Genomic DNA, 15,544 nt, shown 5'->3' with positions numbered 1-15,544 from the left:
TTTCAAAGCAGTTTTGCGTTTGTTTTCATTAATAGAACAAGTTTTCCTCAAATAATTTTTCTTTATGACTTGTACATTGAGAGGGAAAAAATGATGTACATATGACCTTTAATGACTCATATATACTTTATGTGTGCAGTATTTAGGTTTTCCTAAAGTAGTTCTCTGTTACTTTTCACCAATTAAACAACTTTTGCTATCGAAATTTTTCTCTATGACTTTTACACTAAGAGGAAACAAAAAAAAATGTACAAATGACCTGTGCTACTCATGTATACTTTATCTGAGCTTCATTTAAGTTTTTTAAAATAGTTTTGTGTTAACTTTCACTAATTAAACAACATTTTCCTAAGACAATTTTCTCTATCACTTGTACATTAAGAGGAAAAATTGATGTACAATTGACCTTTGATGACTCATACATATGTTATAAGAGCAAAATTGATGTTTTTTGAAGTAGTTTTGAGCTAACTTTCACTAATTAAACAACATTTTCCTAAGACGATTTTCTCTATCACTTGTACATTAAGAGGAAAAATTGATGTGCAAATGACCTGTGCTGACTCATATATACTTTATATGTAAGTTTTTTAAAGTACTTTTGAGCTAACTTTCACTAATGGAACAACTTTTCCTTTAGAATTTTTAGTCTAGGAATTGTACATTAAGAGGAAAAAATTGATATACAATTGACCTTTGATGACTCATACATATGTTATGTGAGCAAAATTGATGTTTTTTAAAGTAGTTTTGTGTTAGTTTTCACTAATGGAACAACTTTTCCTTAAGAAATTTTTCTCTAGGACTTGTACAGTAAGAGAAAAAAAATGATGTACAATTGACCTTTGATGACTCATACATATGTTATGTGAGCAAAATTGATGTTTTTTAAAGTAGTTTTGTGTTAGTTTTCACTAATGGAACAACTTTTCCTTAAGAAATTTTTCTCTAGGACTTGTACAGTAAGAGGGAAAAAATGATGTACAATTGACCTTTGATGACTCATACATATGTTAGTTGAGCAACATTGATGTTTTTTAAAGTGTATTTGTGTTAGTTTTTACTAATGGAACAACTTTTCCTTAAGAAATTTTTCTCTAGGACTTGTACATTAAGAGGGAAAAAATGATGTACAATTGACCTTTGATGACTCATACATATATTATGTGAGCAAAATTGATGTTTTTTGAAGTATATTTGTGTTAGTTTTCACTAATGGAACAACTTTTCCTTAAGAAATTTTTCTCTAGGACTTGTGCATTAAGAGAAAAAAAATGATGTACAATTAACCTTTGATGACTCATACATATGTTATATGAGCAAAATTGATGTTTTTTAAAGTAGATTTTGTTAATTTTCACTAATGGAACAACTTTTCCTTAAGAAACTTTTCTCTAGGACTTGTACATTAAGAGGAAAAAAATGATGTAAGATTGACCTTTGATGACTCATACATATGTTATGTGAGCAAAATTGATGTTTTTCAAAGTAGTTTTTTGTTAGTTTTCACTACTGGAACAACTTTTCCTTAAGAAATTTTTCTCTAGGACTTGTACAGTAAGAGGGAAAAAATGATGTACAATTGACCTTTGATGACTCATACATATGTTATGTGAGCAAAATTGATGTTTTTTAAAGTGCATTTGTGTTAGTTTTTACTAATGGAACAACTTTTCCTTAAGAAATCTTTCTCTAGGACTTGTACATTAAGAGGGAAAAAATGATGTACAATTGACCTTTGATGACTCATACATATGTTATAAAAGCAAAATTGATGTTTTTTAAAGTAATTTTGTGTTAGTTTTTACTAATGGAACAACTTTTCCTTAAGAAATTTTTCTCTAAGACTTGTACATTAAGAGGAAAAAAATCATGTACAATTGACCTTTGATGACTCATACAAATGTTATGTGAGCAAAATTGATGTTTTTTAAAGTAGTTTTGTGTTAGTTTTTACTAATGGGACAACTTTTCCTTAAGAAATTTTTCTCTAGGACTTGTACATTAAGAGGAAAAAAATGATGTACAACTGACCTTTGATGACTCATACATATGTTATATGAGCAAAAGTGATGTTTTTAAAGTGCATTTGTGTTAGTTTTTACTAATGGAACAACTTTTCCTTAAGAAATTTTTCTCTAGGACTTGTACATTAAGAGGGGAAAAAATGATGTAAAATTTACCTTTGATGACTCATACATATGTTGTGTGAGCAAAATTGATGTTTTTTGAAGTATATTTAAGTTAGTTTTCACTAATGGGACAACTTTTCCTTAAGAAATTTTTCTCTAGGACTTGTACATTAAGAGGAAAAAATTGATATACAATTGACCTTTGATGACTCATACATATGTTATGTGAGCAAAATTGATGTTTTTTAAAGTAGTTTTGTGTTAGTTTTCACTAATGGAACAACTTTTCCTTAAGAAATTTTTCTCTAGGACTTGTACAGTAAGAGAAAAAAATGATGTACAATTGACCTTTGATGACTCATACATATGTTATGTGAGCAAAATTGATGTTTTTTAAAGTAGTTTTGTGTTAGTTTTCACTAATGGAACAACTTTTCCTTAAGAAATTTTTCTCTAGGACTTGTACAGTAAGAGGGAAAAAATGATGTACAACTGACCTTTGATGACTCATACAAATGTTATGTGAGCAAAATTGATGTTTTTTAAAGTAGTTTTGTGTTAGTTTTTACTAATGGGACAACTTTTCCTTAAGAAATTTTTCTCTAGGACTTGTACATTAAGAGGAAAAAAATGATGTACAACTGACCTTTGATGACTCATACATATGTTATATGAGCAAAAGTGATGTTTTTTAAAGTGCATTTGTGTTAGTTTTTACTAATGGAACAACTTTTCCTTAAGAAATTTTTCTCTAGGACTTGTACATTAAGAGGGGAAAAATGATGTACAATTTACCTTTGATGACTCATACATATGTTGTATGAGCAAAATTGATGTTTTTTGAAGTATATTTAAGTTAGTTTTCACTAATGGGACAACTTTTCCTTAAGAAATTTTTCTCTAGGACTTGTACATTAAGAGGAAAAAATTGATATACAATTGACCTTTGATGACTCATACATATGTTATGTGAGCAAAATTGATGTTTTTTAAAGTAGTTTTGTGTTAGTTTTCACTAATGGAACAACTTTTCCTTAAGAAATTTTTCTCTAGGACTTGTACAGTAAGAGAAAAAAAATGATGTACAATTGACCTTTGATGACTCATACATATGTTATGTGAGCAAAATTGATGTTTTTTAAAGTAGTTTTGTGTTAGTTTTCACTAATGGAACAACTTTTCCTTAAGAAATTTTTCTCTAGGACTTGTACAGTAAGAGGGAAAAAATGATGTACAACTGACCTTTGATGACTCATACATATGTTATATGAGCAAAAGTGATGTTTTTTAAAGTGCATTTGTGTTAGTTTTTACTAATGGAACAACTTTTCCTTAAGAAATTTTTCTCTAGGACTTGTACATTAAGAGGGGAAAAAATGATGTACAATTTACCGTTGATGACTCATACATATGTTGTGTGAGCAAAATTGATGTTTTTTGAAGTATATTTAAGTTAGTTTTCACTAATGGGACAACTTTTCCTTAAGAAATTTTTCTCTAGGACTTGTACATTAAGAGGAAAAAATTGATATACAATTGACCTTTGATGACTCATACATATGTTATATGAGCAAAATTGATGTTTTTTTAAAGTAGTTTTGTGTTAGTTTTCACTAATGGAACAACTTTTCCTTAAGAAATTTTTCTCTAGGACTTGTACAGTAAGAGAAAAAAAATGATGTACAATTGACCTTTGATGACTCATACATATGTTATGTGAGCAAAATTGATGTTTTTTAAAGTAGTTTTGTGTTAGTTTTCACTAATGGAACAACTTTTCCTTAAGAAATTTTTCTCTAGGACTTGTACAGTAAGAGGGAAAAAATGATGTACAATTGACCTTTGATGACTCATACATATGTTAGTTGAGCAAAATTGATGTTTTTTAAAGTGTATTTGTGTTAGTTTTTACTAATGGAACAACTTTTCCTTAAGAAATTTTTCTCTAGGACTTGTACATTAAGAGGGAAAAAATGATGTACAATTGACCTTTGATGACTCATACATATATTATGTGAGCAAAATTGATGTTTTTTGAAGTATATTTGTGTTAGTTTTCACTAATGGAACAACTTTTCCTTAAGAAATTTTTCTCTAGGACTTGTACATTAAGAGAAAAAAAATGATGTACAATTAACCTTTGATGACTCATACATATGTTATATGAGCAAAATTGATGTTTTTTAAAGTAGATTTTGTTAATTTTCACTAATGGAACAACTTTTCCTTAAGAAACTTTTCTCTAGGACTTGTACATTAAGAGGAAAAAAATGATGTAAAATTGACCTTTGATGACTCATACATATGTTATGTGAGCAAAATTGATGTTTTTTAAAGTGCATTTGTGTTAGTTTTTACTAATGGAACAACTTTTCCTTAAGAAATCTTTCTCTATGACTTGTACATTAAGCGGGAAAAAATGATGTACAATTGACCTTTGATGACTCATACATATGTTATAAAAGCAAAATTGATGTTTTTTAAAGTAATTTTGTGTTAGTTTTTACTAATGGAACAACTTTTCCTTAAGAAATTTTTCTCTAAGACTTGTACATTAAGAGGGAAAAAATCATGTACAATTGACCTTTGATGACTCATACAAATGTTATGTGAGCAAAATTGATGTTTTTTAAAGTAGTTTTGTGTTAGTTTTTACTAATGGAACAACTTTTCCTTAAGAAATTTTTCTCTAAGACTTGTACATTAAGAGGGAAAAAATCATGTACAATTGACCTTTGATGACTCATACATATGTTATATGAGCAAAATTGATGTTTTTTAAAGTAGTTTTTTGTTAGTTTTCACTAATGGAACAACTTTTCCTTAAGAAATTTTTCTCTAGGACTTGTACAGTAAGAGGAAAAAAAATGATGTACAATTGACCTTTGATGACTCATACATATGTTATGTGAGCAAAATTGATGTTTTTTAAAGTGCATTTGTGTTAGTTTTTACTAATGGAACAACTTTTCCTTAAGAAATCTTTCTCTAGGACTTGTACATTAAGCGGGAAAAAATGATGTACAATTGACCTTTGATGACTCATACATATGTTATAAAAGCAAAATTGATGTTTTTTAAAGTAATTTTGTGTTAGTTTTTACTAATGGAACAACTTTTCCTTAAGAAATTTTTCTCTAAGACTTGTACATTAAGAGGGAAAAAATCATGTACAATTGACCTTTGATGACTCATACAAATGTTATGTGAGCAAAATTGATGTTTTTTAAAGTAGTTTTGTGTTAGTTTTTACTAATGGAACAACTTTTCCTTAAGAAATTTTTCTCTAGGACTTGTACATTAAGAGGAAAAAATGATGTACAATTGACCTTTGATGACTCATACATATGTTATGTGAGCAAAAGTGATGTTTTTTAAAGTGCATTTGTGTTAGTTTTTACTAATGGAACAACTTTTCCTTAAGAAATCTTTCTCTAGGACTTGTACATTAAGCGGGAAAAAAATGATGTACAATTGACCTTTGATGACTCATACATATGTTATAAAAGCAAAATTGATGTTTTTTAAAGTAATTTTGTGTTAGTTTTTACTAATGGAACAACTTTTCCTTAAGAAATTTTTCTCTAAGACTTGTACATTAAGAGGGAAAAAATCATGTACAATTGACCTTTGATGACTCATACAAATGTTATGTGAGCAAAATTGATGTTTTTTAAAGTAGTTTTGTGTTAGTTTTTACTAATGGGACAACTTTTCCTTAAGAAATTTTTCTCTAGGACTTGTACATTAAGAGGAAAAAATGATGTACAACTGACCTTTGATGACTCATACATATGTTATATGAGCAAAAGTGATGTTTTTTAAAGTGCATTTGTGTTAGTTTTTACTAATGGAACAACTTTTCCTTAAGAAATTTTTCTCTAGGACTTGTACATTAAGAGGGGAAAAAATGATGTACAATTTACCTTTGATGACTCATACATATGTTGTGTGAGCAAAATTGATGTTTTTTGAAGTATATTTAAGTTAGTTTTCACTAATGGGACAACTTTTCCTTAAGAAATTTTTCTCTAGGACTTGTACATTAAGAGGGAAAAAATGATGTACAATTGACCTTTGATGCCTCATACATATGTTATATGATCAAAATTGATGTTTTTTAAAGTATATTTGTGTTAGTTTTCACTAATGGGACAACTTTTCCTTAAGAAATTTTTCTCTAGGACTTGTACATTAAGAGGAACAAATGATGTACAATTGACCTTTGATGACTCATACATATGTTATATGAGCAAAAGTGATGTTTTTTAAAGTTTATTTGTGTTAGTTTTTACTAATGGGACAACTTTTCCTTAAGAAATTTTCCTCTAGGACTTGTACATTAAGAGGAAAAAAATGATGTACAATTGACCTTTGATGACTCATACATATGTTTTGTGAGCAAAATTGATGTTTTTTAAAGTAATTTTGTGTTAGTTTTCACTAATGGAACAACTTTTCCTTAAGAACCTTTCCTCTAGGACTTGTACATTAAGAGGAAAAAAATGATGTACAATTGACCTTTAATGACTCATACATATGTTATGTGAGCAAATTTGATGTTTTTTAAAGTAATTTTGTGTTAGTTTTCACTAATGGAACAACTTTTCCTTGAGAATTTTTTCTCTAGGACTTGTACATTAAGAGGAAAAAAATGATGTACAATTGACCTTTGATGACTCATACATATGTTATGTGAGCAAAATTGATATTTTCTAAAGTGGATTTGTGTTTGTTTTAACTGATGGAACAACCTTTCCTTAAGAATTTTTCCTCGAGGACTTGTACATTAAAAGGGAAAGATGCTGTACGACTGACCTTTGATGACTCATATATATGTTATGTGAGCAAAATTGATGTTTTTAAAGAAGTTTTGTGTTAGTTTTTACTTATGGAACAATTTTTCCTTTAGAAATATTTCTCTAGGACTTGTACATTAGGAGGAAAAAAATGTTGTACAATTGATCCTTGATGACTCATTAATATGTTATGCGAGCAAAATTGATGTTTTCTTAAGTAGTTTTGTGTTAGTTTTTACTAAACGATCAACTTTTACATAAGAAAATGTTCTCTAGGACTTGTACATTGAGAGGAAAATAATGATGTACAGGTGACCTTTGATGACTCTTTCGTACTTCATATCACTAAAACTAATACATATCAAGATTTACTTAGTGTTCACCAATGTTTAAACTTTTGCTTTAAAAAATTATATGGCACCGGTATATTACTCTAATGGCAAAACTATACCCTATTATCTTCCATGCAAAACCGTACTCTACCTTACCGACTCAAATGTTTACTCAAATTTCATGCTTGCTATTATTGAATTCTATACAACAGTATCTTAATAAAACCTAACTTTAACCTCCACTCAGTACTATACCCTAGTATTCAGATTCAAATCTTCAACCTTTTTGCCCCCCCCCCCCCAATTGCATATAATCCATTATATACAATACTATCTGCCTGGCAAAATTTACTCTATAATTATTGTTTGATACTACGAGCTTTTATCAAGATTCAAATCATCACTTCCTTTTTTTTACTTGTGTGCAGATATTGGAATCTATACCCCCTTTTGTCTCCATAAAATACTAAACCAAGCAATCTTCACCATGTTACGAGCGTGCAGATATTCAAAATTATTTCCTGTATATATTATATCGTAGTTATTCAAAGTTATACCACATTCTTAACAAGACAATTCTATATCTTTTTATCCCTATGCAAATATGAATCCTAATATTTTTTTTTCAAATCTTATCCGTGTCTTGCCGACAGTCAAACCTATATCTTACTATCCCAACGGCATTTTTGTTCGGCTAAATAGTATGCAATGTTTTACCCTATTAAACCCAATCAAATCTTCACCCCACTACTTAATTGCAAAGGCTGCAATCTACACCCTTTTTTCCCCATGGCAAACTTTGTTTACCTTATTAGCCACATGCAATTCTGTTTCCTTCTATCCTGATTCAAATCTTTGCTCTTTTATTTGCTTGCAGAAAATCAGTTCTACGTGTTTTATCCGCAAGGTAAATCTATACCCTATTATCTCCATGCAATAAGTGGAATGTAATTTTCAACTTCTGGAATTTACCAAGTAGCGTCTCTACATGTAACCGCTAAAACCTATTACTCTCATGCAAAAGCTATACCCTATAATCTTTATGGGATTTCCACTCCATTACCCCCATTGCACGATACCCCCATAGTCAATTGCTCCCTTACCGTGCGTAAAAACAGTTTTCTCTACAGTTTACCAGCTTCTGTAATTACTCCTTATAAACAAAGAAGGTACCTGTCTACTTAAAATAATCAGTTAAGGTAAGTCTATTACATATTCAGGCAACAATCCTAAACTAAAAGGGAATAATTGCCAAGAACTTTTCATCCGCGCGCATGATCGAACATGTTTGGGGAAAATCAGCCAAAAAGTGGCCTAGGGTGTATAGGTTTGTTACTACTGCTGCCTCCACCAGCTTCTGCGTTGTTAGTAAAAACAACTCGTTGAGTCGAACCTCCTGAGACATTGGGAACAACGGATACTTTTCGACAATCCATTTTATTAAAGCAAGGGACAGAACAAGCTCTGGAAAAAGAAACCAAAACCTGTAATGGTCATTTGGTGTGAAACACCAGGTGTGAATCTACTACATCCGTACTACTACACCCGTACTACTACACCCGTGCTACTACACCCGTACTACTACACCCGTACATACAAATACATAACTATCCTGGGGTTTGCATGCAACAATTAAATTGAAATATTTTGCAACCCCCCCTCTCTCTCTCTCTCTCTCTCTCTGTTCTCGTTTGCACCCCCGCTCTGGTTCCCACCCCGCTCTCGTTCCCCCCCCCCCCACTCTCGTTCGCCCTCCCGCTCTCGTCCCCCCCCCCTCTCGTCCCCCCCGCTCTCGTTCCCACCCCGCTCTCGTTCCTCCCCCCGCTCTCGTTCCCCCCCGCTCTCGTCCCCCCCCCCTCTCGTTTGCCCCCCCCCCCATTTTTTTTAAAAACAATCTGATTCAACTATCCTGTAAATTTGAGAACCGCCCAATTGTTTGGGCCCAATTTCAGGGCGATTTGATCGCAGGTAATGCCAATCCTGGACGCTCCTGGCCAACCTTCAGGCTGTTCAGGAGGGTCCGAGACGTCGTGAATTTTCACGGAAGAACCTCTAAAGAGTTCGGATAAAAATAGAGGTTTCGCAGGGGGGGGGCTAATAGCGGATGGGGGGGGTTTATTTCTTGGGTGGGTGGGGGGGGGGGGGCTTGGCTTGACATTTTAATATATTTTAAAATTAATTCCAAACCCACCCCTCCATCCAAGCACCCCCCCTGTTTTAACAAGCGTTTACTTTTTATTGTAACGTGTACGTTTTAATATTGTACACGTTTTGTAACGTTTTAATATATTTTAATATTAATTCCAAACTCCAAACCCACCCCTCCATCCAAGCACCCACCCCTCCATCCAAGCACCCCCCCCCCCCCCCTGTTTTAACAAGCGTTTATTTTTTATTGTAACGTGTACTTACACGATTCACGATTTTACTTGGTTTTTTGCCTGATCATGCGACACGTTTGCCAAAATTTTTCGATTTTCGAAATTTTCATTTTAACTATGATTTTACTCTGATCAGAAAAAAGAATCAACTAAGAATGCCCAGTCACAATTCATGAAAAAATGTTTCTGGGTTTTGTCTGCTCATAATGCGAGGTAAATTTACCCTTAGGTCACTCTGATTCAGGACTGATTTAACGTTTTACCATTGGATTGTAATGAATCAGTACTGAAATGCCCTGACACGAGGCTCCGGGTCTGCTGTTGTCTCCGTTTGCTGCTTTTTCGTTCCTGTCATCGCTATATCTGATTTGCTTTACACCTCATCCGGTTGGAAAAGCGTTTTTTTGAAATATTTGGAATCGGAATTTTTGATGAGAGCCAACCCTTCCGGCATTTCTTCATATAGTCCTTGAAGATTATGCTTGCCCAGTTGTTCAGGATCAATTTTGCGGATACGTTTAGCCGATTGCTGTCGACATTTATCGAGATTTCACCGGAAAGCGAAATTAGTCTGCTGGATTTCTCTCCTTCTACTTCTTCACTCGTGAGAGCTTTTTACTCCTCGGTTCCTCTTTTTCATCTGAATTTCGTCCCCACTTAATAGCTCCTCATCTTTCCACTGTTCGTTCGAAAAACAAATTTTGATGGTATCCAAATCGCAACTTGCACAAGCTAGTTGCATTAAGTTATTTTCCCCGGAACGTGAAACGCCTCGAAATAAATGTAAATTTCCATTCCATTTGCATGCATTATTTTCTTAGAGTTTTGTCGCTTGCAACTTGTGTGGGTCTTTGTTTTTGAGTTAATGAAATGTTTCTTTACGAATACTTGTGCGTTTTTAGTTGTTTTAATTTATTTGATTTTGCTCATTCGCATTTGCATAGGTTAAAAAAACTTGCATTCTTAATTTTATTCAGTTTCCCAATCCATACTCGGTAATATCGAAAGTTATAGCGGCTATAACGAAAGATTTATATCGCTACCAGAGCCAATTCTTTGTGAAACCAAAATATCAAATTTCAGCTGAAGAAATCTATGAACTATTAAGTTTTTTGTTTATCACCAAAACTGAACACTGTGCAGGTATAACCATGTGTAGGTAAAACTTAAATTGCTTGCCTGACACATTTTTGAGGTAATTTGCCTGCATTTAAACAAAAATTTTATGCATAAATTTGAAGCAATTTTTTTGAGAAAATGCATTTTGAAAAAAAATAACTCATAATTTGTCTTTCCTGACAGGAACGACGTTTTGATGAAGCTTCTTTGTAATTTTTCTCCAAGGCTAAAAATCAATGAACCATAAGTTTAAATTTTTTATTATTACACTTTTATAACACTTTTAAAACTTCTAAAAGTTTTCTTGGACTTTTCTATTGGACAGGGATTGTTTAGTTAGAGTAATTGAAAGTACTGGTGCAGAATAATAAATAAACTATTATGATTATGATTTTATTGACTAAACTGAAAAAAAAATTATTCTTGCTTTCTACAAAAACACCGAAATTCTAAACCGAACAAGCCATGAGTGCCAAGATTCCACTGCTCTAGTGAAAGCTTGGATTGGGCAAACAATCAATCAACTGTTTCCTAAATCAATTGGATTATTGAACGAAAAGATTAAAGAGAATAAATTGAGTATTTTGACCCACTGGGTAATTTGGCTTTGGTTGTATTGTTATGTAAGCTGGTTTTTGTCGCTGTTTTTCGTCTTGCTCACTCAAAAACTTGTCAATTTGACATAAATGAAACTAAAACCTATTTGGTGACCTTTTGCATAGAAATTCATCCTCGGCTTTCTAATTGCTGTTTAACATGGTAATTTCAGATTAGCAATTAAGTATACTAAGACTCTTTAGACGTTCAACATATTAGTTACGTCTCAATCAAATAATGGTCAAAATCTCCACAAAAAATAATAATTAAAGATAAACTTGATTGTAAAAAATCTGCTATTTGCAAAATAGTACAATTCTTTGAAACCCCTTGTTTACCTATTACTAAGCAAGAGGTGGAGTTCGAGAAAAAAAACGAGTAGAGTTTGAGAATGAGTTAAGAACGATAATTCTAAAACTCCACCAGTTCAAGTCAAAAGGCAACCGTATTAGCTTCTATTCTTCAGTTTTTTTGTTGTTGATTTTTGAGTACAACAAATACCACAAAAAATTAAGGCAAACGTTACTTCGAAAATGGTTGACTTTCAACCGATACAGTAAAACAGGATTTTCCAGTCAAAATGAATCTTTATTAGCACGGAAGTTTAGTTTTTTGGTTATTGCTTTGGTTTTATTTCTGAATTCTTATTATACGTTCATAATGCAGAGTATTAGGTTTTGTTTTGTTTTTTAATTGATACATAACAGCGAAATTTTTGATATGATACATTTTTTTAGCTCAAGACACTTAGAATATGTTGATTAAAACGGCAAGAAATTTCTTCTTGATTCAACAGTGAACAAATTCGTATATTTTGTTATCAAAAACGATATCTAATTATTTTTTTAAAACAATTTTCTTTCTTGTTTAGCCAAAAATTTTTTTTAAAAATTCTCGGCACACAGTATATTATAGAACAGCTTTATTTATTTGTTTAAATAGTGCAAGGTATCGTTGTAGATCTCATGAGCAAAGTCGGCTCTTGGTATGACTAATTTTAAAAAAAATTATTGGTGATTCAGATAGATTTATTGATGAAAACTAGAAAACTATACAACACAATAACCAATATTTCATCTTATTTTAAATGGTAGGGAGTAGTTTTCGACACTCTCAAAGCAATGGTTTTACTTACTTACTTCCCCATATATAGCTTCTTTGATGAGTTAGAGGGTGCTACCAACAAGGTCGTTCATTAGAAAACTCCCGAAAAAATTACATTAACGAAAAGGGAAACAAACACACGTGATAGTAACAACGATTTGATTCGGTAGCTAAGCTTTGATTTAAGGAATCCCTCTCAATAGTTAATCAATTTTCTCCAACTGACTACTGGGCTTCTATGGCAGAGGGAGCATAGGGTCATTTTGAACCACTCTTCAGTTCCCGAATTGAGAAATTGAAAAAAAAAATACCACAAACAAGTAAGGAATCAAAAAGGAGTACAGTTAATTCTTGCAATTTTTAAGATTGAAAGTTGCGTTGAGAGGGGGGGGGGGCGCACGTGGTATTCCGAGTTCATTTTTGGATATATAATGTTACCAACTTGAGTTCATTTATGCTTTGATTAAGCAATTTCAGAAATTTTCGGGTGCGATGCCAGCAGCGCCTTTGTAAAAAAGTGAGGGTTACCTTTTTGATTTGGATTAATATTTCGGATCTATTTGCGATTATTTTTTTATTTTTGCTCTGTTACTTCCCTTCCATTTACTATCAAAGAAATCTATTTATATGTTTTAAGAATTAGTTACAGTACATATTAACATGAGTTTATATCCAATATCATTCCAGTGTTTGGTACCGGATCAACAAAAGAAGTGCAAACATAAAAAATAGAAGATACAGATTCAAAAAACGTGCATCGCTGGAATTTGTGATTGGTCTGAAGATATTCTCGTTCAAAATTGTGCTACGAATTGCAAATATTAGATCACAGCAATTATCATTGTTCTTCAATCTGTCGCCGTAATCGGGCGTCCATTCGTTCAGATTCGAGCACAACAGGGAGCCGTACTTCTCAGGGTCTGCGCCTATTGCAGAATATAAGAAGCAAAATTTGTAGTTTTTGAACCATTCTGGGACTTTCTGATCACCTGTCCTCAACATCCAAGACGCCCGACACGAGTCATCTCGATTTGCAAGCCGATGCATGTCAGATCTGAGATACTGATTAGCATGTGTACATATCTCGTTGTAATCCCAACAACCGTCGCCAAATCTTCTCATGCACAATTCCACTTCGTTCCACCACTGATCACTTTGCAAGGGGGTGAACATGCCCAGTTCCATTTTGCAGTTGACATCGTTCATGTTGTCCGTGTAAGCTGGGGTGTACCTGTTCGGTAGAGCCGAATAAGGGCAACTTAAATCCTGTTTGGCCGAACAGCTTATGTCCGCAAATCTGTTGTAGTGTTCAAGGCACAGTAAAGTATCCTCCCACCAGTTCGGAATGACGAAATCAAAATTAATGTCTCCCTCCAGTAGGTGCATTTTGGTCAAATTTGGAGCCGGCCGATTCAACTCTGTGTCAATTTCTTCCAAGTAGTTCGTCAAGTACTGAGTATCTTTCCGGTTCTTAGCGTACTCGTCAACTTTGTAATTCAGCATTACCTTTAGCTCCGAAAGAGATTTTTTCGTCAGATATATTTCAAACACTGTTTTCATTGCAGCTTTTTTAGTCGGATCTTCAATTCGTTGCCAAATCGGGACCAAAGTGCCTCCGAGAATCGAAGGATTGTTATGTATGGTTGAATACCAAGATTGAAAGCCCATATTACCCAAAAAATTGACGTTTCCGCCCATGTAGACTGTCGTAGTGTTTGTTTCATGGAAATAGCGTTCATCAACTGTGGCGGTTTCTATTTCATTTTGATATCCTAAGCTGACCATAAATTTGCCAAAAAACATGGATTCAGATTGCGACATTATTTCTTCATCAGTATGAGCCAGATGATAGCTCTCTCCTGTTTCATATATGGTCCGGATGCTACCACCAAACAGGACCCTTTTCCATAAATGTGTCCCGAATTGAGCGAAAAATGACTCATAGTCTGCGTAGTTTTTGACTGGATCAATCGACAGCCGGTCTATTCTGTCCAATACTAGTGTACTCATTGGTGCGTCGTTATGAAGTCGTGTTTCTCTGGTTGTGTACTCGGCGCCAACTTCCGAGACTCGATCATGCCGATCAGTTATGGCACTAGCCATTAAGTTATAACTAGCAGATGATGAGAACATACCCTTGAAGAAGACGTCAACTCCAGCGCTGGTTTTCAAGTTCAGCTGAACGTCTCTGCGAGTTTTCATCAAAACATTGCTGGAATGTTCGATACCACTAGGAAAACTGTATATTAGCGAAATTTGGTCAGGTTTCTGGTAGCTCTGGCCGTTGTGGTTGACCCACATGTCCCCCTTTGAACAATTCCATTGAAAGACGGGGTCTTTGAAGCCATTCGTTGATGTCTGGTCGTTGCTTCTCAGATCGAGTTCTGTGATGTCAATTCCAAGGGACATCCGATTTATACCTGGGGGGACATTGCTGCATGACTCTAATTCCAAACCTCTCAACTGACCGACAAGGATCAGAATCTGTGTAATAACGTGCAAATTGCTATAACGTGTCAAATTTTTTTTGTACTTTTGGTTCATCATTATTCTTATGTTATTAGACTGTGCTTTCTTGATATTAACCAAAAAAGATTATTATAAAGAATCTGACTTTAAAGAGTAATTGCTCTCGATGGTGTCTAGCTGCAGTAGTTTCATGAAGTTGTAAAAATTGTTACTTGTGCTTGCTATGTTCATACACAAAGCCGTCTAACAACCAACTATCTAGAAAAATAATTACCAAAACTGCCTTTTCTTTCAATTAATGGTTATCAAACTATTTTTGAAGATGATGCAATCAATTTGCGTCAATAAAAAAGATCATGTGATTCTAGATTGTAAATAATTTTGGAATTACGCTGCTGTTGCAATTGATTCGTTTACAAAAATAACATCTCCTGAGCGGTGCTTGAAATGTGGACATTCAGTGGACATAATATTGAATATCTTTTATGTGATATGACTTCTGTTTTAAAGTTTCAAAATCAATAAGCCATTTTTTACTCACCTTGCATGAGTATTGATCTCCCCAAATTGCGTCCCCAAATTTTTAATAATCTGTCATCGTTTCTTTTTGA

At 33.2% G+C, this 15,544-nt stretch overlaps 1 protein-coding gene across 1 annotated transcript in view; it reads right to left on the bottom strand.

The window, feature by feature from the left end:
- Window positions 1–14,873, bottom strand: part of LOC142352928 (perivitellin-2 67 kDa subunit-like) — a 24,707-nt gene extending 9,834 nt beyond the window's left edge. Inside the window, exon 1 of the mRNA XM_075405085.1 lies at window positions 13,217–14,873. Coding sequence (XP_075261200.1) covers window positions 13,217–14,873 — 1,657 coding nt within the window. The remainder of the gene's footprint in view (window positions 1–13,216) is intronic.
- Window positions 14,874–15,544: the final 671 nt, after the last annotated feature.

Source organism: Convolutriloba macropyga, chromosome 14 (assembly GCF_964194025.1).
Source record: "Convolutriloba macropyga chromosome 14, txConMacr16.3, whole genome shotgun sequence".
In the NCBI taxonomy this organism is placed as follows: Eukaryota; Metazoa; Xenacoelomorpha; order Acoela; family Convolutidae; genus Convolutriloba; species Convolutriloba macropyga.
This window is presented reverse-complemented; position numbering and strand designations above follow the sequence as displayed.